The sequence below is a fragment of the Perognathus longimembris genome, chromosome 21 (genome assembly GCF_023159225.1).
Source record: "Perognathus longimembris pacificus isolate PPM17 chromosome 21, ASM2315922v1, whole genome shotgun sequence".
Lineage (NCBI taxonomy): Eukaryota > Metazoa > Chordata > Mammalia > Rodentia > Heteromyidae > Perognathus > Perognathus longimembris.
The window spans coordinates 29,394,011-29,421,664 of record NC_063181.1 but is presented as its reverse complement, the minus strand read 5'-3'; the positions used below and the strand labels follow the sequence as shown (position 1 = coordinate 29,421,664).

General features: G+C 37.1%; 1 protein-coding gene across 2 annotated transcripts in view; it reads left to right on the top strand.

Annotated features, from left to right (window-relative positions):
- Positions 1–27,225, top strand: part of Hook3 (hook microtubule tethering protein 3) — a 100,758-nt gene extending 73,533 nt beyond the window's left edge. For both annotated transcript variants that reach the window (XM_048330488.1, XM_048330489.1), the window contains exons 12-22: positions 753–863; positions 1,482–1,569; positions 4,092–4,161; positions 7,361–7,501; positions 11,364–11,451; positions 16,969–17,003; positions 17,787–17,869; positions 19,836–19,936; positions 21,974–22,078; positions 22,227–22,298; positions 26,711–27,225. In XM_048330488.1, coding sequence (XP_048186445.1) covers positions 753–863; positions 1,482–1,569; positions 4,092–4,161; positions 7,361–7,501; positions 11,364–11,451; positions 16,969–17,003; positions 17,787–17,869; positions 19,836–19,936; positions 21,974–22,078; positions 22,227–22,298; positions 26,711–26,851 — 1,035 coding nt within the window. In that variant the 3' untranslated portion in view covers positions 26,852–27,225. The remainder of the gene's footprint in view (positions 1–752; positions 864–1,481; positions 1,570–4,091; positions 4,162–7,360; positions 7,502–11,363; positions 11,452–16,968; positions 17,004–17,786; positions 17,870–19,835; positions 19,937–21,973; positions 22,079–22,226; positions 22,299–26,710) is intronic.
- The last annotated feature ends 429 nt before the right edge of the window (positions 27,226–27,654 follow it).

Sequence of the window (27,654 nt, the reverse complement as noted above, 5' to 3'; positions counted from 1 at the left end):
CTGTGGCTCAAGTGATAGAGTGCTAACCTTGAGCAAAAAGAAGCTCAAGAGCAGTGCCCAGGCCAGAGTTCAAACCCCAGGACCAGCCAAAAAAAAGCTTTGCATCTATGTTCATCATAGAGATTGGTCGGTCTATTCTTTTTTCTGTTGGGTCCCTATCTGATTTGTAGATGGTATTATGTTGGCTTCATAGAATGTGTTTGGTAGTAATCCTTCTGTTCCTATTTCATGGAAAAGTTTGAATGTAGTCTCTCACAATCTTTTTTTGGATTTCTTGGATGTTCATTGTGATGTTTACTTTGTCATCTCTAATTTTGTTGATTTGAATCTCTTCTCTCCTTTTTTTCCTCCTTAGCTAGGGGTCTGTCAATTGTATTAGTTCTACTATAGCTTTTTTGATGGTTAATTGGAGATCAGTCTCACAGACTTTCCTGCCTGGACTGGTTTTGAACCCCGATCCTCAAATCCCAGCCTCTTGACTAGGATTACAAGCATTTGCCACTTGTTGCCCAGAATAGACATACCTATATTCCTAGTTGTTTCTAGTATATTCAGCTGTTGAATCATATAAATTCATTTGATTATAGGAAGAAGGTTTTTTTTTATAATCCTGTAGAAGAAAATAATGATAATCCCCCCACCCCTGAGGATTAAAGCTAAGGCATCAAGCATACTCTATCACTCTATGCCTTGAACTCAATAATGATAATTTTAATGTTTCATTTTACAAAAATTGTGTCTTTCTGTATCAGGTAGTAGAACTACAAAATCGATTATCTGAAGAATCAAAAAAGGCAGATAAATTAGATTTTGAATATAAGCGACTAAAAGAGAAAGTAGACAGTCTTCAAAAAGAAAAAGACGTGAGTATATGTATTAGGTATTTTGTTTTCAGAATTGCTAAAATTAGCACAGTGGTATTTATGTTTTCACTATATTCCTTTTTCCATATAAATACATTAAAAATTCTATTTTTAAATTGTAGAAATAACTAATATAGAAGATGGAAAGCACATTTTGCTTTCATTCTGATTTCTTATAATTAATATTTATCTACTATTGTTGCCACTTTAGGATTGTTTTGCTCTAGACTTGGGGTAAAATCATGTAGCTTTTCTGTTTCTTAGAATTCATTGAGAAGACAATTTTTTGTCATTCAGTGTATTTTGAATGTTAAAGATATTTTTTATTTTCATGGTTTGTGAATATGAAGTCATTATCATTTTACTTTTGTGAATACTATGTTAAATAATTACTTGATGTTAAAGATGAAGTAGCTAGATTTGTTTCTTATGTTTAACTGTAGATTCCTTGCAGTAGTATATGTGTAGTATTGTTACAGTGGAAAAATAGTGTTTGAATCTTTTTCACCTTTTGTGATCTTTCCATAAAAGATCAAAAGATAAAATGTGTCCATGTTGACTGATTACTTAATTCATAAAACTTGAAGCTAACCTTTATTGTTTTTTTTATCTCCCTAGAGGTTAAGAACAGAAAGAGATTCTCTGAAGGAAACTATTGAAGAGCTTCGTTGTGTACAGGCTCAAGAAGGGCAGCTTACCACTCAAGGTAAAACATCTCCACAAGATAGTATATTTTGATTATATCAGTAAAAGTATTAAATTTACTTTAACATAATTAATTTGCTACCTTTAGAAATGAAAAGTGGGCTGGGAGTGTGGCTTTGTGGTAGAGTGCTTGCCTAGTATGCATTAAGCCCTGAGAGTTCAATTCCTCAGTACCACATAAACAGAAAAAGCTGAAGTGGCACTGTGGCTAAGTGGCAGAGCACCAGTCTTGAGCTAAAAAGCTAAGGAATAGGGCCCAGACCCTGAGTTCAAGCCCCTGGACTTGCAAAAAACAAAAACAAAAAACAAAAAAAAAAGAAAAATGTAAGCATATGAGTTGTTATTAGCTCAAAAGTGTCTGTTAACTTATCTCTCTTAAACTCAACTCTGAAAAGACTTTCAAAACCTTTTTAAAAAATTTAAACATAGTTTGATTGTTATTAAGATATTGTACACATGTGTTACCATTTCATAAGTCAGGTAATGAGTACATTTCTTTTAGGACATTGTCACCCTTTCTTTGCTTTCTCCTAGTTTCTCCCTCTCGAGACATTTTTAAAACTATATATCAAACTTTAGGCTGGCACTAGTGGCTCACAACTATAATCCTACCTGCTCGAGAGGCTGAGATTTGAGGATCACGGTTCAAAGCTGTCCGGGCAGGTGTCCATTGAAACTCTCCATTATCCCCCCTCCCCTCCTTTTTTTTTTTTGGCTGAGATTCAAACACAGGGCCTTGTGCATGCTACATAAGCACTCTACCAGAGAGCATTACCAGTGAACCTTCTAAAATTGAAATTACAGTAGTATCAAAAAGGAATAAAATGTTAGTGCCAGACATGTTGGTGCATGTCTGTATTTCCAGGACTTGAAAGGCTGAGGCAAAAAGGACATAATTTTGATGCTAGCCTGAGCTGTATCAGGAGACCCTATCCGATATGAAATATAAAATAGCTCACTGATACAGTCTTGGCATTGTAGGAGTCCCTAGATTCAATCCCAGGAAGAGAAAGAGGCAGTGCTGTGGAAACTCTTTGTTTTGTCTCTTTTTAAAAAGTTAAAAATAGGGCTGGGAATATGGCCTAGTGGTAAAATGTTCGCCTCATATACATGAAGACCTGGGTTTGATTCCTCAGCACCACATACATAGAAAAAGCTGGAAGTAGCACTGTGACTCAAGTGGTAAAGTACCAACCTTGAGCAAAAAGAAGCCAGGACAGTGCTCAGGCCCTGAGTTCAAGCCCCCGGACTGGCAAAAAAAAAAAAAAAGTTAAAAATAGAATTACTATATGATTTAGCATTTCCTTTCCTAATTCCATTATACTCAAAAGGATTGATAGTGACAGCTCAACCAGTATTTATACACAGATGTTAGTAGCAGCATTCTTCACAATTACCAAAATGTGGAAACAACCCAAGATTCAGATGAATAAACAAAATATGACATACATACAATAGAATATTATTCAGCCATAAAGAGAAGGGAATTCTGATCAATTCTGTAACACATATGAACTTTTAAAAAGAAAAATTTGTGCTAGTCCTGGGCTTGAACTCAGAGCCTAGGCACTGCCCTTGAGCTGTTGTGCTCAAGACTAGCATTCTACCTCATCAGCCATACTGCCACTTCTGACATTCAGTGCCCAGGCTGGCTTGGAATCATTATCCTTAGATTTCAGCCTCCAGAGAGGCTAGGATTACAGATGTGTGAGCTATCAGCACCCAGCACATGAATCAATCTTCAAAACATTAAGCCAAGACACAAAAAGACAAATATTTTATTATTCCACTTATATAAGATGTCTAAAATGAACAAATCATTGAGACAAAGAAGAATAAAGGTTACTTTGGAGAGGGAAGAATGGATAGTTACTGACTAATGATAGTGAATTTCTGATGTGGGTGATGAAAATTGTTGAAAATAGTAGTAATTTTTACTTATATGGCCTTATGAATGTCACAGCATTAAGAATGCTACACAGCTCTATTCCATAAAAGTGGTTAAAATATGCTGAAAGCTATAGCTCATGCCTGTAATCCTAGGGAGACTGAGACTGGAAGAAACACAGTTTGAGGTCCATTTCAACCAATAAAAAGCCAGACGTGGTAGTACACATCTCAGCTATACAACAAGTGTAAATAAGAGAATCACAGCCCAGGCCAGCCCAGGTATAAACATGAGACCCTGTAAGTAGGGGGCTTCCAAACAAGGGCAAGGACCTGAGTTCAAACCCCACGGCAATATTTCAAAAGAAAAAAGAATAATTATTTTGTCTTCAACTGAAAAGAAATGATTACACTGTTAAAATAACTTTGTAAGGCTACTATGGCATTTTTTTTAATTTGAGAAAAATGATTTCTTTTTCCTAGCATATATGAGGCATAGGTTTCTTGGTACAAAATAAAAAAACAGCTGATAATTTTAGCTATTAAAGTAGCTCAAGGTAGGATCCCTACAGAGATTGAATCACATGAATAAAAGATGGGTTTTTATTAACCTTGTATTCATGTCTGTGTTTATAGGGTTAATACCTCTAGGAAGTCAGGAATCTTCAGACAGCCTTGCAGCCGAAATTATTACACCTGAAATCAGGTAAGGAAGTGGTGATATTTATAGTCACCCTGCATAGTATTTCTGGAGAAGATTTACAATATAAATAGCAGGAATTTGGCCAGCTGCTGGTGGTTCTTGCATGTAATCCTAGCTGTTCAGGAGGCTGAGATCTGAGGATCACATTCGAAGCTACCCCAGGCAATAAACTACTCAAAAACCAGAATTGATGCTGTGGCTTGAATGGTAGAGCACTAGCCTTGAGCACAAATAGGCTCAGGGAAAGCTCCCAGGCCCTGATTTCAAGCCCCACAACAGATTTAAAAAAAAAAAAAAAAAAGCATGGCTTCCTTTATTATTGAAACTTTAAAATGAATTCCATGTTGAATTTTCAATTTTTCAATGTGTTAATTTTCTTCAGCTGGCATCCAATAGACTTATTTTTCTCATTTTGATTCAACAGTCTTTAAGACTTACATAGCTCACTAATACATTCTGTACTTGGATAACATCAGGGTACATTCAGCAGTGAAAACACCTGTTTCAAAGACAAAAATTATACTCAGCTATCAGCCTGCAAAATAATTAATTTTTTTTTCTGCTAATCACTTGGAGTGGTCTGGGAAAGATACAATGCTGTAGATCAAAGAAAATCTCTCTACTCTTTCTCCAATAATACCTAACTTTTATATTTAGCCATAGCATTTTAAAAATTCCTTTCCTAGCTTTTGTGTATATGAATGAAAAATGGGGGCGGGGAGGATAAAGGAACCAGGTGGCCAGAAAAATGACCCATCCTGAGCATGGCTTTTACATTTTTGGGGTCTGTGTGTCCCTTTCTAAAATGGACACTAGTCTTGAGCTTTCTTGGTAACATTTTAAAATGCATTGTATATTTATATCTTGAAAAAATTGAAATAACTATTCAAGTACTCATTGAATAACTAAAGATAACTTAATTTTATTTGTTGGTATTTAAACTGAATAAACAAAAGGAGTATAATGCAATATCAACACTAGGAACATTTTCTATTTTACTGTATATTTCTCTCCTTTAAGGCTCTACCTACTTTATATCACCAAAGGAGTCATATACTTTCTATCTCCAAGAGAGCTATCAAAAAACTGGAGCAATAAATACTGATAAAAATTGGACTAATAAAGTCCAAAATATTGGACTAATATTAGATATTTTACATTGCTATTAAGGACATGAAAATTAGAAGCCTCAACTTTAGGGTAAAAGATAAAAGTGGTATAACTCTTGAGTAAATTATCAGTATGTTTTTCTTGTCTAAGGTAATTACTTTTCTAGATATTTATTTTAAGGAAATAACCAAGGATATACACAAAATATATTATAAAGCTAATCATTACCAAAGTTCAAACATGATAATAAATATTCAGTAACTTGGCATTAATTAAATAATTTGTTTATATATCCTAATATGTGGTTTAAAATACTAATGAATAACTGATAATGTGAAAAGATTATGAGATTTTTAACTGTAAGCAGCAAGTCCCAATGTAACATATATTGATTGTGTTGATCAGACTTTTTGTTATCTTTAAGCAGTTGTAAAGGGGCGGGGATTCAATTTAACATGTCCATTTGTAAGTACAATGTTTTTTGTTGATTACTTTTTTTAAATAAAACATCATATCAGCCAACTGCTAGTGGCTCAAACGTATAATCCTAGCAATTCAGGAAGCTGAGATCTGAGAATTATGGCTCTGAGCCAGCTCAGGCAGGATAGTTTGTGAGACTCTAACCTCCAATTAGCTATCAAAAAGCCAGATATTGATCTGTGGCTCGAGTGACAGAATGCTAGCCTTAAGCACAAAAACTCAGTTATACCGCACATAGGCTCTGAGTTCAAGCCCCAGGACCAACACCAAAAGAGGAGAAAAAAGATTGTATCAGAACAGAATTAAGAGACTGTGTTTCAACTATTTTGCACCTTTGAGTTAAAGGGGTTACATTTTCTTTTTTATTTACACTTTTTAATACTTTTACTTATATAATACATTTATTTACTATAACTGAGCAATATGAAGTTAGTGCTTCCTAGGTGACTCAGGCCTATAATCCTAGTTATTTAGGAGGCTGAGAGCTGAAGTTCAAGGTTCGAAGCCAGCCCAGGTAGCAAAGTTCATGAGACTCTTTTATTTCCAAATAACACCAAAATGCTGCAAGTGACACTTTGGCTCAAAGTGGTAGCACATTAGACTTGAATACAAAAGCTCAAGGCCAGCACGCAGACCCCTAGGACTAGCAAAAAAACCCCACAAAGTTCAATTTTTTAATTGAATCATAAGGGGCTGGGAATATGGCCTAGTGGCAAGAGTGCTTGCCGTGTATACATGAGGCCCTGGGTTCGATTCCCCAGCACCACATACACAGAAAATGGCTAGAAGTGGCACTGTGGCTCAAGTGGCAGAGTGCTAGCCTTGAGCAAAAAAGAAGCCAGGGACAGTGCTCAGGCCCTGAGTTCACGGCCCGGGACTGGCCAAAAAAAAAATTTAATTGAATCATAAGCATGACTCGTTTTTAATAGTAAAAGTGAAAGTGCTTTATAGAACTTAAGGTGTTTGCAAAATTAGAAGCATTTTTTTCATTTTGGGTTTTTTAGTTTGTTTTACATAATAAGGACAGTTCTTCATACTGTCTCATATCTGATAGTACTGTTTTTATGAGGCTCTCTTTAAGGACATCCTGTGGAAAGGAAAGAATGAATTATGTCTTTAATACAAGTTAATTTTCAGTTATATCTTTCCTGCAGTACATGTGTTGACAAGTTCTGAGTGAATTGAAATTTGGGAATTCCTTCATTAAAAGTCATAATACAGGGGCTGGGGATATAGCCTAGTGGCAAGAGTGCCTGCCTCGGATACACGAGGCCCTAGGTTCGATTCCCCAGCACCACATATACAGAAAACGGCCAGAAGCGGCGCTGTGACTCAAGTGGCAGAGTGCTAGCCTTGAGTGGGAAGAAGCCAGGGACAGTGCTCAGGCCCTGAGTCCAAGGCCCAGGACTGGCCAAAAAAAAAAAAAAGTCATAATACATAGAAAATTTATTTTAATAATCTGAGATCATTAACTTTGAAAAGAAATTTATTGCAGGTACTTCATTATTTTTCATCTGTACTCTGTATATTAAATCGGTAGCTATGTATGTCTTATTTTGATACCATATTGTATTTATGTACCAGGTAATCAGTTTTTGTTTTACTCTTTCAGGGAGAAACTTATTCGTCTCCAGCACGAGAATAAGATGTTAAAAATTCATCAAGAGGGTTCCGACAATGAAAAAATTGCCTTGTTGCAGAGCCTTCTGGATGATGCAAACCTACGCAAGAATGAACTGGAGACAGAGAATAGGTATAGTATATATAGGAGTCAACTTTCAGCACAGGTTCTCCTTTGCCTTGATTGTGATCCCCTTAAACAGAGGTTTCACTTGTATTTTGAAAATGGCCATGTGCTGTTTTTATATCTTTCTAAGAGTTCTTTAATCTGTTTCTCTGCTTTTGAACTTACCAGAGAGTATCATGCTTTTGTTTTTTTGTTATTACTTTTTTGTTTTTTGTTTTTTTCCAGTCCTGTGGCATGGACTCAGAGCCTGAGCACTGTCCTTGGCTTTCTTTTTGCTCAAGGCTAGCATTCTATCACTTGAACCACAGTGCCACTTCTGGCTTTTTCTGTTTATGTGATGCTGAGGAATCGAACTCAGGGCTTCATGCATGCAAGGCCAGCACTCTGCCTCGAAGCCATATTCCCAGCCATGCTTTTGTTTTTTAATTAAGTAATTGTACAAAGGAGTTTTAATTCCAGATGTCAGGTTGAGTACGGTGCTTCTTGGTCAGTGTCACCCCTTCCATTGTGTTTCCCTATCTTTCCCCATCTCATCCCTTCTCCTGCTCTTCTTTTCTCTTTAATTTTACTTTTATCTTTAAGTAGTTGTACACAAAGCAGTATATGAATACAATGAATCTTGATCAGTGTCACGCCTTCCACTGTTCTCCATCTTTCTTCATCCCATCCTTACTCATGCTCTTTATAGCAGCATTGTTCTCTTCACTTCTTCAAGTTGATACCAACGCTCTAGTCTTTGTAATAGCTCATTAAAAGTAGAGGATGATCTAGATATGGTGGGTGTGCCTATAATCCCTACTAATTTGGAAATGGAAGGGGGGAGATCTTTAGTCCAAGGCCAGCCCAGACAAAGTATCAAGACCCCATCTCCAAAACAACTGTTAGTGATTTGCTTAGCATGGCAGTTCTCAATTCAATCTATACTACCTCCAAAAAGAAAAAAAAAGAGAGAATTAAAAAAACCACTATGTGGGGCTGGGAATATGGCCTAGTGGCAAGAGTGCTTGCCTCATATACACGAAGCCCTAGGTTCGATTCCTCAGCACCACATATATAGAAAATGGCCAGATATGGCGCTGTGGCTCAAGTGGCAGAATGTTAGCCTTGAGCAAAAAGGAAGCCAGGGACAGTGTTCAGGGCCTGAGTTCAAGGCCCAGGACTGGAAAAAACAAAACAAAACAAAAAAACCCACAATGTAATCTTCCAATTCCAATCTAACAAGTTTATTGTCTTCTCACTGGGTATTTAAAAAGATCACTTTAGTATGGAGTTGAATTAAGAATTATTCTAATCTGATACTTTTTGTACCTCTTATTTTAAGTATTTAGAATATGGAAATTTAACTAAACAATTACTATTCTACTGAAAAGTTTTTGGTGTATTCTGTTAATGCATTCTTTCAAAGCCAATTATGTTAAAATCAGTAGCTTTCTCTGACAGGTTATGGTTATATTTTGTTTGACTTGTCTCTTCATTTCCATTTTTGAAATTCTTCATAGATAACAATTGTAATCCTATGTTTTTTCCCTTATGATCATGATATATTCTTTTCAGAGAGTTGACTGATTTCTTGTGGGGCTTGAACTCAGGGCCTTGTGCTCAGCCCTGTCCACTCAAAGTGCCCTATTACCACTTGAGACATACTTGCAGTCTGTCATTTTGCTGATTAACTGGAGATACAGTCTGGTGAACTTTTCTGCTCTGGCTTTCTTTTCTGCTCTAAGATCCTCAAATCTCAGCCTCCTTAGTAGGTGGTGTTACAGTCATGGCCTAAAGCACCAGTAGATTTGACATTTTTATTAATTTTCTGCTATGACATATCCTGTGCTCTTTTATGCTTGACTTTATATTTCTCAGGTAGGAGTCAATCTTTGCAAGTAACAATTGTGACTTTTCTGTACCCTTCCATTCTTCCTATAGCTTTAAGTTCTAATGGTGCTGAGATATCAAACTTACTATAAGAATATCTTTCAGCATGAACCAGAAAAAATTTTATACATGAACTCTCAGAAATATAATGATTGAGTGCCTTTTAAAAAATGCATGGAGCCAGATGCTCGTGGCTCTCATGCCTGTAATCCTAGCTACTCAGGGAGGCTAAGATCTAAGAATCACAGTTCAAAGCCAGCCTAGGCAGAAAAGTCCCCAAGAGCCTCTTACCTCCAATAAACTACTCAAAAAAGCTATAAGTGGTACCGTGGCTCAAGCTTTGAACACAAAGAGGCTCAGGGACATTCTCTCAGACCTTGAGTTCAAGCCTCAGGGACAGCCTCTCCCCCACCCCACCCCCCAAAAAAAGTACTTGGAGAACTCGAAAGAAAAAAGATAAATAAGTGCATCAGTGGAGCTCACTGGACACTTATAAAAGTGAACTATACAACTTGTGAGACAGGAGGGAGAGACTAGGAGAGAATGAGGGACTAGGAGAAATGAAGGGGCAGAGGTCACTGTATGAAAGGAAATGTATTCATTTCCTGACTTGTGATGGCACTTTTGCTGTATATCACCTCTATAATAACAATGAAGTAAGTTAATTTTTAAAATAATAAATAAAATTAAAAATACAAAAAAAGACTTGGAAAAGTTTTAAAATAGAGAAGATGGAGAAAGAAAGGTTATAGAAAACAGCCAGTAGTCATACAGTCTCTGCTTTAAGCTTTGGGTGTTTTGTGGGCTTCCCCATACTAGTTCTTTCCACAGGGATGCTTTTTTTCCCCCAGTCCTGAGGCTTGAACTTTAGGTCGGGGTACTGTCCCTGAAGTTTTCTGCTAGCACTCCCACTTGAGCCACAGCTCCACATTTTTTTTTCTTTTTTCTTTTGGCCAGTCCTGGGGCTTGGACTCGGCCTGAGCACTCTCCCTGGCTTCTTTTTGCTCAAGGCTAGCACTCTGCCACTTGAGCCACAGCGCCACTTCTGGCCATTTTCTGTATATCTGGTGCTGGAGAATCAGACCCAGGGCCTCATGTATTTGAGGCAGGCACTCTTGCCACTAGGCCATATCCCCAGCCCACAGCTCCACTTTTGGGAGTGTAAACTTGTTCAACCACTTGAGAACCATTTGAGAATTGTTGATTATAGGATATGTTGTACATGCTTACTATTTGATACAAAATGTAAAGGGATATTATCTGATCTTTTCCTCTGTTCTGATTTCAGTCTTTTCCTCATACCATTCTTTATTTTTTTTTGCCAATCCTGGGGCTTGGACTCAGGGCCTGAGCACTGTCCCTGGCTTCTTTTTGCTCAAGGCTAGCACTCTGCCACTTGAGCCACAGCGCCGCTTCTGGCCGTTTTCTGTATATGTGGTGCTGGGGAATTGAACCCAGGGCCTCATGTGTACAAGGCAAGCACTCTTGCCACTAGGCCATATCCCCAGCCCATCATACCATTCTTGAATATTATATTTTCTCATTTTTCTGTGCATCTCTGGACATAAACTTAAGTGTCTTGAATCATCTTTTCAACCTTAACCACAGAAATATTTTATTTGATACTACAGTCTTAATTGAAGTTAAGCCTACTGTTTTTCCTCCATGGAGTTTTTATATACACTTCACTCCTTTGGGTTTTTGTTTGGTTTTTATTGTTGTTGTTGTTCACTTACCTGTATTTTTTTAATTGAGTGTGTGCGTGTATGTGTGTGTGTGTGTATGTGTGTGTGTGGTTTATGTTTTGCCAAGAAAAGGAAAATAAAAACTTGGAAATTTGAAGCATATAAAACATAAGCTATACTCATGAATGAGGCTGCTATTTATAACATGGTGCTTTCATTTGTTAATGATGCCTTCTGTATAGTCAACAAGACAGCCAAAGGAAAAATGTATAACAAGCCTGTACTTAAAAAATTAATGTACATTTGATTTCTAGACTGGTGAATCAAAGGCTTCTAGAGGTGCAATCACAAGTTGAAGAACTACAAAAATCTTTACAGGATCAAGGCTCAAAAGCAGAAGATGTAAGTTTTAATATGTACTACCGTGTTCAAAATGTTGAGAAAAGCTGTAACTTTTCTTTTTGAAGATGATCTTTATCAGAATCATTTAGTGTTACACTGGTTTTAGAAAAAAAAAAAAAAAGCTCCCCCCCCCCCCTTTTTACTAGCATTCCTTGTGAAAAGGCACAGCCTGTACTTTATTGACTTTCACATTTACTTTGCTAAAGAATTATCAGCTAGGGCTGGGGATATAGCCTAGTGGCAAGAGTGCCTGCCTCGGATACACGAGGCCCTAGGTTCGATTCCCCAGCACCACATATACAGAAAACGGCCAGAAGCGGCGCTGTGGCTCAAGTGGCGGAGTGCTAGCCTTGAGCAGGAAGAAGCCAGGGACAGTGCTCAGGCCCTGAGTCCAAGGCCCAGGACTGGCCAAAAAAAAAAAAAAAAAAGAATTATCAGCTAAGGAATTGAGACTTTAAAGTTTCAAAGCTCAACTTCAAGGAAAAGTACAGGGATTTTCTCTGTGTTTAAAGAAAAAGAAACACAACAACAAAAAACAAAAAACAAAAACAGAAGCCATGAACCAATGGCTCGTGCCTGTAGTCCTGCCTACTGAAGAGGCTGAAAACTGAGTTCAAAGACAGCTCAGGCAGAAAAGTTCACCCGATTTTATCATCACTTAACCAGCAGAAAAGCTGGAATGAGGATGTGGGTTAGAGCATGAGGCCCTGAGTTAGAGCCCTAGTAAGGGAGGAGAATATGGGCGAAAGAATGGGAAGGAAGAAGGCAGAGAGGAAGGAAGAGAAGTATGGCTTCAGTGGTAGAGTACCTATCTAACAAGCACAAGGCATTCAAACTCTAGGGCAGAAAGAAAGAGGAATGTTTGACTGGAAATTTTTACTGCAAACTTGATATATAATAAAATAATGCCATCCCTAGAATGCCAGTATCTCTATAATGTTAAATTCCTCCTACTTTTCTCCTTCCTCATGCTGAAGTTTTAAACATTTTTTTAGTACTCTACATATTACAACATAACTCTTCTGTGATGGCATATTCCCAGTGGAAAAGAACACTGCATTGAGCTGTTGAAGAGAGAGAATCCCATGGTTTTCTTCACTCCCACATGCCAACCATCCTTTACAGAGCTTAGATAGCACATTGTTACTCAATTTCTGGCCAAAGTATAAATAAGCTATAACTGGAAAATCCTTTACATTTATTGAAAAGTATAAAGTATAGCTAAGACTTAAGTGTTCAAAATAATATGGGGGATTAAATTTTGCTGATCCATCTTTGCTTCAGCTCACTGTTTTGTTTTCCTGCTAAAATGTAAGTTGCTGTGATCTCTGGCTTGTAAGTATAAGCCTACTTGGTTTTTTTTTTTTTCCATTGAAATAAACTGGTGTTCTACTACTTATACCATACCTCCAGACTGTCTTTGAACTGTAATTGTCCAGATCTCAGCCTCCTAAATAGCTAGGATTACAGTTTGAGCCCAGCAGTTTATTCCTTAAAAAAAAAAAAAAAAGTTTGCCATAGCTTGGTTAGGTATCACTGTAACAAATATAATTATATATGTTGTGGGCCATTGCTTTATGACAGCATATTTTAGAAGTGAGATTACAGGTCTATGAAATACTGTTAGCATAAATAGGTTATTTTGCCAATCTAGTAATGAGTTCTGGCTCTAACCTAAGCAGAAATTCCTTCTGAGCTCTTTTCTGTCTGTAGACCAGATTTAGGTGAAAACTTTTTGTTTTGAGACTATTCCTCAAATTCCTTGAATAAAGCAAAAGTTATGTGTCCTTCCTCCCTCCCCTCCCCCCCTTCCCCCCCCCCCCCCCAGCCACTCCAGCCCGGGGTTTTGTCTGTTTTCCCTAAGGTTTTATCTTACTTTTCTCTTCACTAACCTACAGTGTTGTATCTGGAGAATATGTAATACACAGAGTAACCTTCCAGATGTTTTTGGTCCCCTCTGAAGAGCAACATAATTTCTGCCCTTTTCTGTTTTTAATAACAGTCTTCTCATATAATCTTAGGTCAGAGTGGGTTGTCTTTTGCATGTTTTTATTATTTTTATGTTATTTGTTTTTAGTATGGGAGCAGAAAAGCATTGTCATATCCAGTCATATGGCTAATTTGAGTTAGCCACAGTATATAAAACTCCAGAAAACAAGACAGGATGAGAAAGCCATAGAAGAATGAGAATGTACAAGTCTGAAAAAAAAAGTGTATCTTTTACTTCTGTTCATAAATTACTAAATTTTACTTCTTTTGACTGCTGTGTTTGCTTCATACTAATATGTCCTCTCTGTCTCTTGGCATGATTTCTGCTCAAGGCTATTGTAAGTATGGCTTCCTGCTTGCTTTCATGTATTTACCACTTATTAGTTTTATATATTTATCTGATATCATAGGTGATGATACTGAAATTTCAAATTAAGACAATTGTATGCAAAATTAATATACTTTACTCCATATATGAATGTCTTTTTGTAATTACGATTCTTGAAAGATAGCAAAAGCCAGGTGCTTGGTGGTAACATGCTTATACTCCTAGTTACTTGGGGGGCTGAGATCTGAAGAGCCTTGTTTGAAGCCAGCTGGGGACAGGAAAGTCTGTGAAACTCTTATCCCCAGTTAAACACCAAAAGGCTGGGAGTGGAGCTGTGGTTCAAGAGATAGAGCACTAATTTGCTGGAAAATGGATGGAACTAGAACAAATCATGTTAAGCGAGGCAAGCCAAGAACAGAGAGACAATTGGTGTATGGTTTCCCTGATATGCAGGTTATTAGAATTAAAATACAAAGAGATAGAACAAAGTGAACAGGTTTCAAGATACCAAAATATAGTAAGAGGAAGAGGACACAGAATGAGTAGAGTGTATGAAAATAATAACATAGGAGAGGGAACTATCAGCTACATTGGACACTGATGAAAGTGAGCTAAGCAACTCATGAGTGGGAATAGGAAGGAAGGAATGAGTGAAAGAGGGAACTAAACAAAATGAAAGTAATGCACATATCATCTGAAATGGAAATGATTTTATTGTTAAAGTTCATAGACTTTGTAACCTATGTAAAGTAGAGTGATAATTTTCATCATTGTGAAAGCTAAAATGTGAACTATGAAATAAATGTAGTAACTTAAACTTAATTTTAAAAAAAGAAAGAGGTAGAATACTACCCTTGAGCCAAATTGCTCAGGGACAACACTCAGGCCCTGAATTCAAGCCCCAGGACCAGCACACAAAAACAAAAGTTTCCAGGCTGGGAATGTGGCCTAGTGGTAGAGTGCTTGCCTAACATACATAAAGCCCTGGGTTTGATTCCTCAGTACCACATATACAGAAAAATCCAGAGGTAGTGCTGTGGCTCAAGTGGTAGAATGCTAGCTTTGAACAAAAAGAAGCCAGGGACAGTGCCCGGGCCCTGACTTCAAGCCCCAGGACTGGCGCAAAAAAAGTTAAATCCTAGAAAAGTCTGTTCTTGAGATCTGATTCTTAATATGTAGGTCTCTTCCCACATCTCATCCATACCCTGCTGTTTCTATAGTTTATTTATGTAAGTTATTTTGATGATAGCTTCCAATTGCAATCTGCCTCCTTTTGCCACACATTTTAACAGTACCAGTGTTGAGTTTTGAGAAACCTTATAGCATAGAAAAGAGGATAGGGCAGACTACAGAGACTAGTAAACCTGGGTTTTAAATTGTGATCTCTTATTTGAAAGCTACTAAATATTTTCCGTCCCATCTTACTCCTTGTAAGATGAGGCTAAAATTACAGTGTTGTCAGAAACATATACAAGGCATTAGTATACGACACACTTCACCATAGTGCTTGGCATATTTAAACATTATAACACCACCGAAGAGTGAAAATTAACTTTGTTAAAGTTTAATCAATTTGTACATACACATTTTGTACATAATTAAACCTTAAAAAATTACATTGTATCCTCTGTATTAAAGAAAATAAGCAGTAATCAAAGTAGTAAAGTTATTATCATTTTGTCTTGTCTTTTTTTTTTTGCCAGTCCTGGGGCTTGAACTCAGGGCCTGAGCACTTTCCCTGGCTTCTTTTTGCTCAAGGCTAGCACTCTGCCACTTGAGCCATGACGCCACTTCTGGCCTTTTCTGTATATGTGGTGCTGAGGAATCAAACCCAGGGCTTCAGCTATATGAGGCAAGCACTCTTGCCACTAGGCCATATTCCCAGCGTTATTAACATTTTGTATGTTGGGGAAGCAGTGGCAAAAGATATTGTGGGCCATTGATCTAACTAGTTATCATATTGAGCAAAAAAGTAAATTTGAGTAATTCCTAAGCTATGTAAGAACTGACTTGAATTAATCTAGCATGCCCATAATCCCCACACTGTGGAGAGTGAGGCAGAAGGATAGCACATTTTAAGGCTAGCCTGAACCATGTAGTGGGACTGTCTCAAAATAATCAAAAAGAGTGGAATTAAATAAAGGTTATAGTTATCATTATTAAGGCAACTGAAACTTGAAGAATTCAGTTTGGAGAGGGTTTTTGTTTTTTGTCCCCAACATTGCTGCTGTTGATGAGTTGGACAGTTTATTTTATAAGCCTATATTGTTTGACTTTAAATTATATAGTAACTTATTAAAAACAGTACACTTGCAAATATGTGATTATGAAACAGTAGTTCTGTGTAGAATGACTATTTTTAGGTAGTTTGATATGCTCTTCAGGATTGTGGGTGTGGGTGTGCACGCGCGCACGGCCATTAGTGCTAGGGCTGTCTTGGGTGCTTTCCCTGAGCCATTTTGCTCAACTCTAGAACTATACCACTTGAACCACAGCTCTACTTTGAGCATTTTGCTGGTTAGTTGGAGCTAAGACTCTCATAGACTTTCCTTCCTAGGCTGGCTTTGTACTGTGGTCATCATATCTCAGTCTCCTGAGTAGCTAGGATTATAGGCAACAGCAACTGGTGCCTGGCAGGAAAATGTTTTGTTTTGTTTTGTTTTTTAAATCCAGTCTAAATTGCATTTACCACAAACTTAAAATCTATGCTTATCACCACCTTTCACATTTCCCATACTATTGTGTAAATTATTTGTAACTGTGCCAAAGTCAAAATGCACATACTTGTATGCATATGAATAAGTATGTAAATTGATCCAAGATCTTATTATGATACAAGGAAAACAATACCAAAGATGAGTATGTCTTAGGATGTCTGTTATTATTAGGGTACTTACTGGCCTATTGAGTCTGGGAATATTTAGTCTTCATGAAAGTTACTTGAAATTCCTTATCTGGCTATCAATAGAGTAGTCAAGTATTCCCTTTCTAGGTACTTGGTACTAATCACACTCACTCACTTAGGAGCAGCTCTCTTCGTTTATTCAAGAGAAGTAAATGGGGATATATTGTGTTTTGACAAACTCTTTGACCAAAGAAATTACTGAGGGCAAAGTTAGTTTCTACTATGTTCTTAACTATTTAAAAATAATTTATTGGTTAAAATTTTTAAGTAATTAATGTTTGTTTTCTGTTTTCAGTCACTTCTTCTAAAAAAGAAGCTTGATGAACATCTGTAAGTAGAAAACCTGTCAAAATTTATTGTCTTGTGGGAAAAAATTTTGCAGGGCTGCAGAAGTTTGAGGCAATTTAGGTTTTAGACATATTAGTATGAAGCAAACACAGCAATTCTACTGCATATTAATTCTACATATTAATAATGGCAGATTATTATTATTACAAGGTCAATTCTATCCAGGGTCTATAACTCTAAACAAACTGTGTTTGAACTCTTTTCTCACATTTCAGGCTTCATTTATTGAAGTCTTTGTAATCATAATTAGGAATTTTGATTTGAAGCCAAAAAAGCCCTTTGAAGGGTTTGGTCCTGGCCTCTGTTCCTCTAGTCTGCTGTTGCAGCTTGAAAGTAGTCATGCACAGTATGAAATGCATTAGTGACTATGTTCCTTCTCCCTCCCATATAATTGATTGCATCCCTAAACCAGACCCAATGCCAATCATTATTACTTTTGAAAATCTTGACACTTTTGAAACATTACATAAATGACATTATGTATTAATATCCCTGACATACTTTGGTTCTGTGAAATTTATGTGGTTTCCTGTTCATTCTTTTTATTGATGCATAATGTCCTTTGTTATTCCCTGATTTTTAGAACTTTGTTTTTGGAAAAATATTTTTCTTTGAAATTCTTGTAAAGCTTAAATTTCCTAGGGGGAAGAAACCAAACCTTTACCTTCTTATACACACTTATGTAAAAAAACCCAAAACTTTTCAAACCAAAAAGATATTTCTGTCTTTAAATTAATTTAGTTATATGTTAAATTCATGTTATAGAGAAAAGCTGCATGAAGCTAATAATGAATTGCAGAAGAAGAGAGCCATTATCGAAGATCTTGAACCAAGATTTAATAACAGCTGTGAGTTTTTTCCTAACTAGCATCATTACCTAAACACTACCTGCTCATAGTGAATTTGATAACTTATTTCTTTAGAAATAAGCTTTACAGTAAATTATAGCAATTAAAGAATTTTCCCTATTTGCAGAAAGAATACATCATCATCTTTGTCTTAAATTACTAATTATACTTATAAATATTTCCTTAGTTATGGATTCTAATCACTGTGAAGTAGTATTTTTTCATAATGTAAATTTAGCAACCTTGGACTTGCATTGGTATTTATACCTATGGATGGCTTGTACTTCTTTATGAAAATGAGAGGACAGGCTTCTACCTTTTTTTAATATAGTAAAATATATGTAAACAATCATTTGATGTGTGTGGTTCAGTGACTGTAAGTACATATACATTATAGTGCAACCATTAGCAGTACCTATCTCTAAATATTTTTCATCACTACCAAGTAGAAGTCTAATCCATTAAATGATAATTTGCTGTTTCTCCCTAACCTATGATAATAACAATTCTACTTTTTGTCTCTGAATTAACTACTCTAGGCAACTCATTAGTAGAATCATAGGACATTTATCCTTTCCTCACTGGCTTATTTTACTTAGCATAAACCTTTTAATTTCCATTTAGCATAATGTCCCTATTTTATGTCATGTATTAGAGTTGTCTAGATAATATTGCATTATATGAATATCCATTTTGTTTATTCATCTACCAAAGGATAGTTTTTTTACTTCCTTTAATATTTGAGTTTTTGTTTATAATAAAAGTGAATTATGGGGGCTTGGAATATGTCCTAGTGGTAAAGTGCTGGCCTTATATACATGAAGCCCTAGGTTTGATCCCTCAGCACCACATATATAGAAAAGGCCAGAGGTGGTGCTGTGGCTCAAGTGGTAGAGTGCTAGCCTTAAACTCAATTAAAAAAAAAAAGTGAGGGCTGGGAATATGGCCTAGTGGCAAGAGTACTTCCCTTGTATACATGAAGCCCTGGGTTTGATTCCCCAGTACCACATATGTAGAAAAAGGCCAGAAGTGGCGCTGTGACTCAAGTGGCAGTGTACTAGCCTTGAGCATAAAGAAGCCAGGGACAGTGCTCAGGCCCTGAGTTCATGGCCCAGGACTGGCCAAAAAAAAAAAAAAAAAGAGAGAGAAAGAAAGAAAGAGTGAATTATTAGTTGTCTTTTAAAGAAAAATTGTGAGCAAGACATAATGGCTCATGCCCAGCTACTCTGATGGCAAAGAGTATCAAGGCCAGTTATGAGATCACAAAACTTCTCCATTAATGCAAAGCTGGGCATGGTAGTTCATGCTTGTCATCCCACCTGTGTGGGAAGTGTAAACAGGAGAATCACAGTCCAGGTGGCCTGGCCATATTGTGAGAGACCCTATTGAAAAAGTAACTAAAGCAAAAGGGCTAGGGAATATGGCTTAAGTGACAGAATCCTTGCATGATAAACTCAAGGCCCCAAGCTCATCCCCCAATACTATAAAACAAAACAAAATTATAGCTGGTGTTGGTCATTCCTGTCTTTAATCCTAACTACTTGGGAGGCTAAGATCTGAGGATTTCAGTTCAAAGACAGCCCAAGCAGGAAAGCCTGTATAACTTTTATGTCCAATTAACTACCACAAAAGCGAGAAGTAGAGCTGTGTAGCTCAGGTAATAGAGCTGTGTAGCTCAAGTAATAGAGCTCTAGCTTTGAGCAAAAAAAAAGCTTAAAGACAGGACCGAGGCACATGGTAAGTTCAAGCCCCAGGGTCAGCACCAAAAAAATCACACTGTGTTGAAAATGAACTGTACGACTTATAGTTGGGAACAGGAGGGAAAAAGAGAACAAGGGAAGGAGTAATACTGCCCCAAATGAAAGATACTCTTTACCTGGCTCAGGTAACGAATCCCTCTGTATATCCCTCTGTATATCACCTTTATAATTTCAGTTAATTTTTAATTTTACTGTCTCATCTACAGCCTTAAAAATTGAAGAATTACAAGAAGCTTTACGGAAGAAAGAAGAAGAAATGAAGCAAATGGAAGAACGATATAAAAAATACTTAGAGAAAGCCAAAAGTGTAAGTATGGATTTGTGGGTATCTCAACTCTACTTTGTGGTCATGTTTTACTGGAGTACTAAATATAGTGCCCATAAGGCTAGAGGTATGATGTAAGTCATAGAATTGCTAAGCACAGAGCCTTAGTTTAAAACCCAGTACAACACGCAAACACACATACACACGTATTTCATATACATGCTTATTTCTAATGAGGAGAGCTACCACACGATATACAAAGAAATAATCCTGAACAAGATATAGTGATCAAAATTACTTAGTACTTAACAAGGAGAAAATATAACTTAATAGAAAATAAATGACCATCACTAATTTAGCCAGTAATTAGATTAGTCCCACATGACCTTACAAAACAAACCCTAGAGTTTCCTGATGAGATATCCTTGATGTGATGATCAACCTGAGTCAAGCAGTACTTTGTACCCAGCTTCCAGCTCAAAGGAAACTAAGACTATATATATTGGAAAAAGTAATACCTATAGCAAATTGTCAGATAACTTGGAAGATAAAAGTCAGTATCATGAAAAGAAAATACAGCGGAATGTGGTAGCAGTAGGAGGCAGGCTATTACTATTTTAAAAGAGCCCTACCTAACTACTAGATACACAGTGCATTAATCTTTGAGTCCTGGAGTGGCCACAGAGAGGCTCAGTGGTGAAATACATTTTGGGGCCTGAGATCTGAGGATTGTGGTTCAAAACCAGCCGGGGGGCTCTTAACCAATTAATCACCAAAAGGCTAGAAGTGGAGCTGCAGCAAAAATGGTAGAGCACCAACCTTGAGTGAAAAAGCTAAAAAGTAGTGCCCAGACCCCTCGTTCAAGCTTCAGTACTAGCACTGAAATTAAGAGAAAAGGCATTTTGGAGACATCTGTGAAAGTATGGACTTGGCTTGAACCAAGTAATGGCTTGTAGATGTTAATAGTATTGCAATTATGTACTATAATCCCTTTCATCTAAAGATGTGCACACTCAAGAATTGAAGCGTTATATATTATGAGGTTTAGTGGTGCTGTGGCTCAAGTGGTAGAGTGCTAGCTAGCTTTGAGCAAAAGAAGCTGAGGGACAGGATCCCTTCCCTGAGTTCAAGGGTCAGGACTGGAAAAAGGAAACATAATATCAGGAGGTCTGTGAATTATTTTTAGTTGCCAAAGCAAGCACAGTATGTGAAGAGAGCTTGTGTATGTGAAGAGAGAGGAATGTCATATAGGCCACTGTATTAAATGTAAATGCCTTTTTGTTTAAACTTTCTATAGCTTTGAACATTTCAGTAGTAAAATTGAAAGGAGTTAAGATGCCTTCCCTATAAGTCTTCTAATTGTTGACTCAATATTGACCCCACTACTACCACTCATGCCCAAACCACATATGATCAGAGGATACAATAAGGACACAATGATAGCCTAAGAAAGGAAAGGAGGGAGCTGTCAGTAGTGTCTGCTTAATTGTATTTATTGGTTTAAGCCAGAATTAACTTTTATAATCGATTTTTCTATATAATTATATATTCAAAAGTTGAAAAGGTAATATTATTTTACGCATTTGTATTTTAAAGTTTTTTTAAATAACTTTTGGTTCTCATTGATTTATATTTTCTACTTTTGTTTCATTTTGTTTTGCTTTTTTGTGTTGCTGGGTATGAAACACAGGGCCTCATGCATTATGTGTTAGGTAGGTTCCCCACCACTAAGTTAGTATCCCCAACTCTATATCCTTTTCTATTTTAATTAATTTTTTTTGTTGCCAGTCCTCAGGCTTAAATTTAGGGCCTGAGCATGGTCCCTGATCTACTTTTGCTCAAGGCTATCTCTCTACTCTTTAGCCACAGCTCCACGTCTGGCTTTTTTTTTTTCTTGTGAGTAATTAGAGATAAGAGTCTCATTGACTTTTTTGTCCAGGCTGGCTTCAAACCATGATCCTCAGATCTCAGCCTCCTAAGTAGCTGGGATTACAGTCATAAGCCACCTGCACTTAAGCATCCATTGCTTTTTAAAAGGTTATATTCTTTAAGTTTGAGATTTCTTATTACTGTTGGCAGGTTATCCGGACTTTAGATCCTAAACAGAATCAAGGAGCAGCACCAGAAATACAAGCTCTTAAAAATCAACTCCAGGAACGAGAGCGGCTATTCCATTCACTAGAGGTAGTTCACTGCACCATGATGGGCAATAAAATACTGGGTTCTGATTTCTGAGATCCTTGTTAAACTGTAAACTTTGCGTCCATTGATTTACACAGTTAATTATAAGTATCTCCTCTATATTGATTGTATCTATACATGTTCTTTTTAGAAAGAATATGAGAAAACGAAGAGTCAAAGAGAGATGGAAGAGAAATACATAGTCAGTGCCTGGTACAATATGGTAAGAATATAGTACTTCAGAACATAATGCAAAGTTTACCAAATACATTACTAGATTGCCTTTACTGAAGAAGCAAGTTTGCCTAAAGAATCTAAAAGTAATGTCATCCTAACATACTAACAAAGCCTCTCTGCAAAGAAGATATAACCCACAAACAGAACGGTATTGTGCAGGTATCATCCATAATCCCCAGAAAATAAAGACAAACGTCAGCATAGGTTTTGTTCCTCAGAGCCATTTGTGGTAGGAAAGGCACACACACACAAGGGTAATAGCTCTACTTTGTTCTAACCTTTTTAGGATGGGACAATTTACTTTCTCAGGGGATTGAAAGATGTTAACAGTGTCAGATCCTGAAGCATGGGAGGTGATTTTCATCGAATATTCCAACACAAGAAAACTTCTTGGCAGGGAAAATAAATACTGATGGCATTCTGTTGTGGATTACACTAGCCATGAATTTTACAGGGAATGCTGCGGGGTTTTTTTTCAGTACTTTTCCCCCAACTTTTGTTGTCATCATTTTCTTCTCTCAGTACTTTTCCCCCAACTTTTGTTGTCATCATTTTCTTCTCAATGGAACAACTCTGCCTTTTCAAAAGTTTTCTGAAATGAGAGCCAGTTTTCAACAAGTTCTCTTATTTTTTTCAACTTCTGACCTCCACTGTTGGCATAAAGCCAGTGAGTTTTTTCTTGTTGTTGTTGGTGGTGGTGGTAGTGTGGGTACAGGTCCTGGGACTTGAACTTAGGGCCATGGTGCTGTCCCTGAGCTTTTTTGCACAAGGCTAGCACTCTACCACATGAGCTACAGCTCCATCTCTGACATTTTGGTACTTTAATTAGAGTTAAGAGCCTCACCAAACTTTCCTGCCCAAGCTGGCTTTGACTCAACAGTCTTCAGATCTCAGCCTCCTGAGTAGCTAGGATTACAGGGAGGTGCCATGAGTCTTAAAGGCTAGTAGTGCCCTTGGCCTAATATGATTTGATCTTTTGCCAAAAATTTTATGACATGTTGTGTCTACACGTATACCTGACTTGATCAAAACTATATATTTATGATTTTATCACAATTTTCTTTTTGTTGTTGTGGTCATGGGGCTTAAACTCTGGGTCTTGGCACTGTCCTTGAGCTCTTCAGCTCAAGGCTCTTGTGCTCTACTACTTGAGCCACAGCACCACTTCTGATTTTTTGGTGGTTAATTAGAGATGAAGCTGGCAGACTTTCCTACCTGGGCTGGCTTTGGAACCATGATCCTCAGATCTCAGACTCCTGAGTAGCTAGGATTACAGGCATGAGCCACTGGCACCCGGCATAGATTTTATCACAGTTTTTAAAAGAGAATGTTTGAAATTTAGAATATTAGTTTTTCAGATATTGAGTTTTTGAAGTTTTAAATTTAAAAACAAAAGAAAACTTGCCAGGCACTAGTGATTCATACCTGTAATCCTAGATACTCAGGAGGCTGAGATCTGAGGATGACAGTTCAAAGCCAGCCCAAGCAGAAAAGACTATGAGACTCCATTCCAGTTAACCAAAAAATTAGAACTGAAGCTGTGGCTCACATGGTAGAGTGTCAGCCTTGGCAAAAAAGTCAAGTGAGAGTGTGAGGCCTGAGTTCAAGCTGCAGTAGCAGCTCACAAAAAGAAAAATGAGGGGAGGGGCTACATAAAGAACTTTTCTGGAAGTTAATCCTGGTTTTTCTTTTTTTTGGTGGTGCTGAGATTTGAACTCAGGACCTTGTGCCTGCTAGGCACATAATCTACCGCTGGAGCCTCCCCCACCACCCCATGATTCTGCCTTTTTTTTTTTTTTTTTTGCCAGTTTGGCTTGGACGTGGCCTGAGCACTGTTCCTGGCTTCTTTTTCCTCAATAGCACTCTGCCACCTGAGCCACAGCGCCACTTCTGGCCATTTTCTATATATGTAGTGCTGGGGAATCGAACCCAGGGCTTCATGTATAGGAGGCAAGCACTTTACCACTGGGCCATATTCCCAGCCCCAATCCTGGTCTGTTTTATGTCTTGTCTTTTCAAAGCTTAATACTGTCAGTCTTAATAGCTTTGCATCTTAGTTTTTGTTAGTAATTTCATATATCTTTTTTTTTTTTTTTTGCCAGTCCTGGGCTTGAACTCAGGGCCTGAGCACTGTCCCTGGCTTCTTTTTGCTCAAGGCTAGCACTCTGCCACTTGAGCTACAGCGCCACTTCTGGCCATTTTCTGTATATGTGGTGCTGGGGAATTGAACCCAGGGCCTCATGTATACAAGGCAAGCACTCTTGCCACTAGGCCATATTGCCAGCCCACTCATATATCTTTTATAGTTTTCCATATTATTTATTCTGTTACTTGGTACTAAAAATTATCCCTGGTTTTGAACACTGTGGAGTTATAGTCGAAATTTCTGCATCTACACAGTTAAATAGAAATGATGATGGGTGCTAGAAAGAGATATTCAATAGCTCAAGAATGGCCTTGGATAGAGTATATAGAAAGGTGCTGGGGATGTAGTTTAATGATATAGTACTTGATTTGAATACCTGCAGGAAGAAAGAAAAATATGTAGAGTACTTGAGATGTAGCACAGCAGTAGAACTCTGAAGCACAATATACAGACCTAAGTTTCACACACACAAAATAAAGGTGTATAAGAAATTTTGATAAATCATTGAAATGTGACAAGTTCTAGTATTTTAAATAAGACATTATTTCATTATATTTATCTAAATTGATTAAGTTTATTTGTAGATATTTGTCAATTTTGTTCAAATCCTCAAATGATTTGCTGTAAATTAAATTAAGCTGTGGCTCATACTTGTGTAAATCCTAGCTACTCAGGAAGCTGAGATCTGAGGATTGTTGTTTGAAGCCAGCCAAGGCAGGAAAATCCATGAGACTTTTACCTCCAATTAACCACCAAAAAGCCAAAAGTGGAGCTGTGGCTCAAGTGGTAGAATATCATCCACCTTGAACATAAAAGCTAATGGACAATGCCCAATCCCTGGATTCAAGCCCCAGTATGCATTCTCTCTCTCTCTCTCTCTCTCTCTCTCTCTCTCTCTCTGACATGGGCATGCATGCGCACACGTGCACACACAATAAGTAAATAAACAAAATATCAGCATGCCTGAAACCCAGCTACTCAGGATATGGATTCTATGAGGACATTCTTCAAGGCTACTGGAAGAAATCTAGTGACCTCATCTCAGCCAAGAAGCTGAGTATGGTAGTTTTCATCTATAATCCCAGATATGTGGGTTGGAGGATGACAGTTACAGTCCAGCCACATTCAAAAAAATGAAGAGTTACTAAAAATGAAAAGTTACTAAAATAAAAATGAGCTTAAAGTATGGCTGAAGTACTTGCCCAGCAAGTGGGATTTCAAACTCAGCATAAAAAAATAGAAATTTTTTTAACTAGTACCACATGTGTTTGTGCACATCTATCTCTCCAGCACCAGGGGAAAAGCTGAAGCAGGAGGAAAGTGAGTTCAAGGTCAGCCTGAACTACATAGCAGATTCAAGGCCAATTTAGACTATATTGTGGAACCCTGTCTCAAAATAGAGTTTGGATTTTTCTTTGTTGTCAGCCTCCACTTTTTCCCAGTCTACCCATGTTCATTAATCTCGGTTCTTAAAGTTTCTCTGGCTAGAAATGTTCATCAGTTTATTTTTTTTAAATATCAGAACTGTTCTTTCCTAATCTTTAGTAAAGTCTTTTTTGTCACTATTATTTTCCCTCCACATTCTTGAAGCACCAAGAGATAACCTGCCTGTTTTTTAGGGGCTTTTACAAAACCACCAATTGTGCCGCCTTCCTTAGAGGTACAGTAGGTGATCCTTTTGACTTCAAGAGAAGGATCTTGGTTGGGTCTTCTTTTGTGGCTATCAAGAATTTTGCTTAATTGTTTAAGAATATAAGTCTGCCTTGAAATGAAGAAAAACAACGAAGTGTGGTATGTATAATACTTAGATTGGCTTTCCATCTTAAGAAATAAGTACATTTGGCTTTTCTGAATGTGCCCTGTGATTTCTACAGCCCATGTAAATCAACTGCTGTTAATCAGTTGCACTTTTTTTTTCTTGGAAAATCATTATACATTTGATTTGAAAGAGAAGTATGATAGAACATGAGTAATGAATTATAAAAAATCTGTCTGCAGTTTCTGTTGTTTTGGTTAATGTAAATTCAGAAAATTAAGTCAGTTTTGCCAAAGCAAGATTTATTCTTAATTGTTAGAACTCAAGTGCTTCTTTTAAAACATTTTAATCTATAATGACTAGAATTAATATTTGTAATTAATTGTGCTTTTCTGTGTAATGTACTAAATCTTGCATGATGAAATTTTATTTTGTGAGAATATACTGTGCTGTACTTTCATTGATTCCTTGTTTTTCTTTGTTTTTAATGTTGAAGGGAATGACTCTGCATAAAAAGGCGGCTGAAGATAGACTGGCTAGCACAGGTTCAGGGCAGTCATTTTTAGCTAGACAAAGACAAGCCACAAGTGCAAGAAGATCTTACCCGGGCCATGTCCAACCAGCCACAGCAAGGTAGAGAAGTCAGAAATAAAAACCTGCACATACAGCAACATTTCAGGAAGTTCACCAAAAGTCAATATTTAATGTTGCTCATTGGAGGGCTTTTTCTCTGTCTTATATATTTGTGTTAGTTTCTTTGTCCTTTATTCTGTAGTCTTTTCAGTTCCTTTTAATGTGCCAAAAATTTGTAAATGTACAATTATAATTGTTGTATAAATAGTGTAATACTTTACTTTGTATGAAAATGTCTCTTCCCCAGTGGTGTAGGCTTTGTAATGAATTAGATTTTCTGCCAACAATTGATACACAATTTGTATTCTTTATTGTGCCTATGTGTTACCATGCTTTATAAGAATGTCTTTGTTTGAAGGAACTTTAATCTTTTTATGATATTAGTCTATTTTCAATTGTTTTCCATATGCACTTCAAAAAACATACATATTTACTACAAAAAGTGGTGAGCAAGTGCACTTTTTCTGCAGAAACTTAAATACAGTGACAGAAATACTAGTCAAATCTCCTTAGCCACCTAAGGAAATGATTTAGAGGGGGAAAAATCAGTTTTCACATCGTTTTATAGGAAATTAAATTTATTTGAATATTTAGAGACAATTTTTAAAACAAACAGAAAATTAATTTACTTTATGCTATCTTGTTTGCTGGCAAAAGTGAGTACATTGGGCTGGGAATATGGCCTAGTGGCAAGAGTGCTTGCCTCCTACACATGAAGCTCTCGGTTCAATTCCCCAGCACCACATATATGGAAAACGGCCAGAAGGGGCGCTGTGGCTCAGGTGGCAGAGTGCTAGCCTTGAGCAG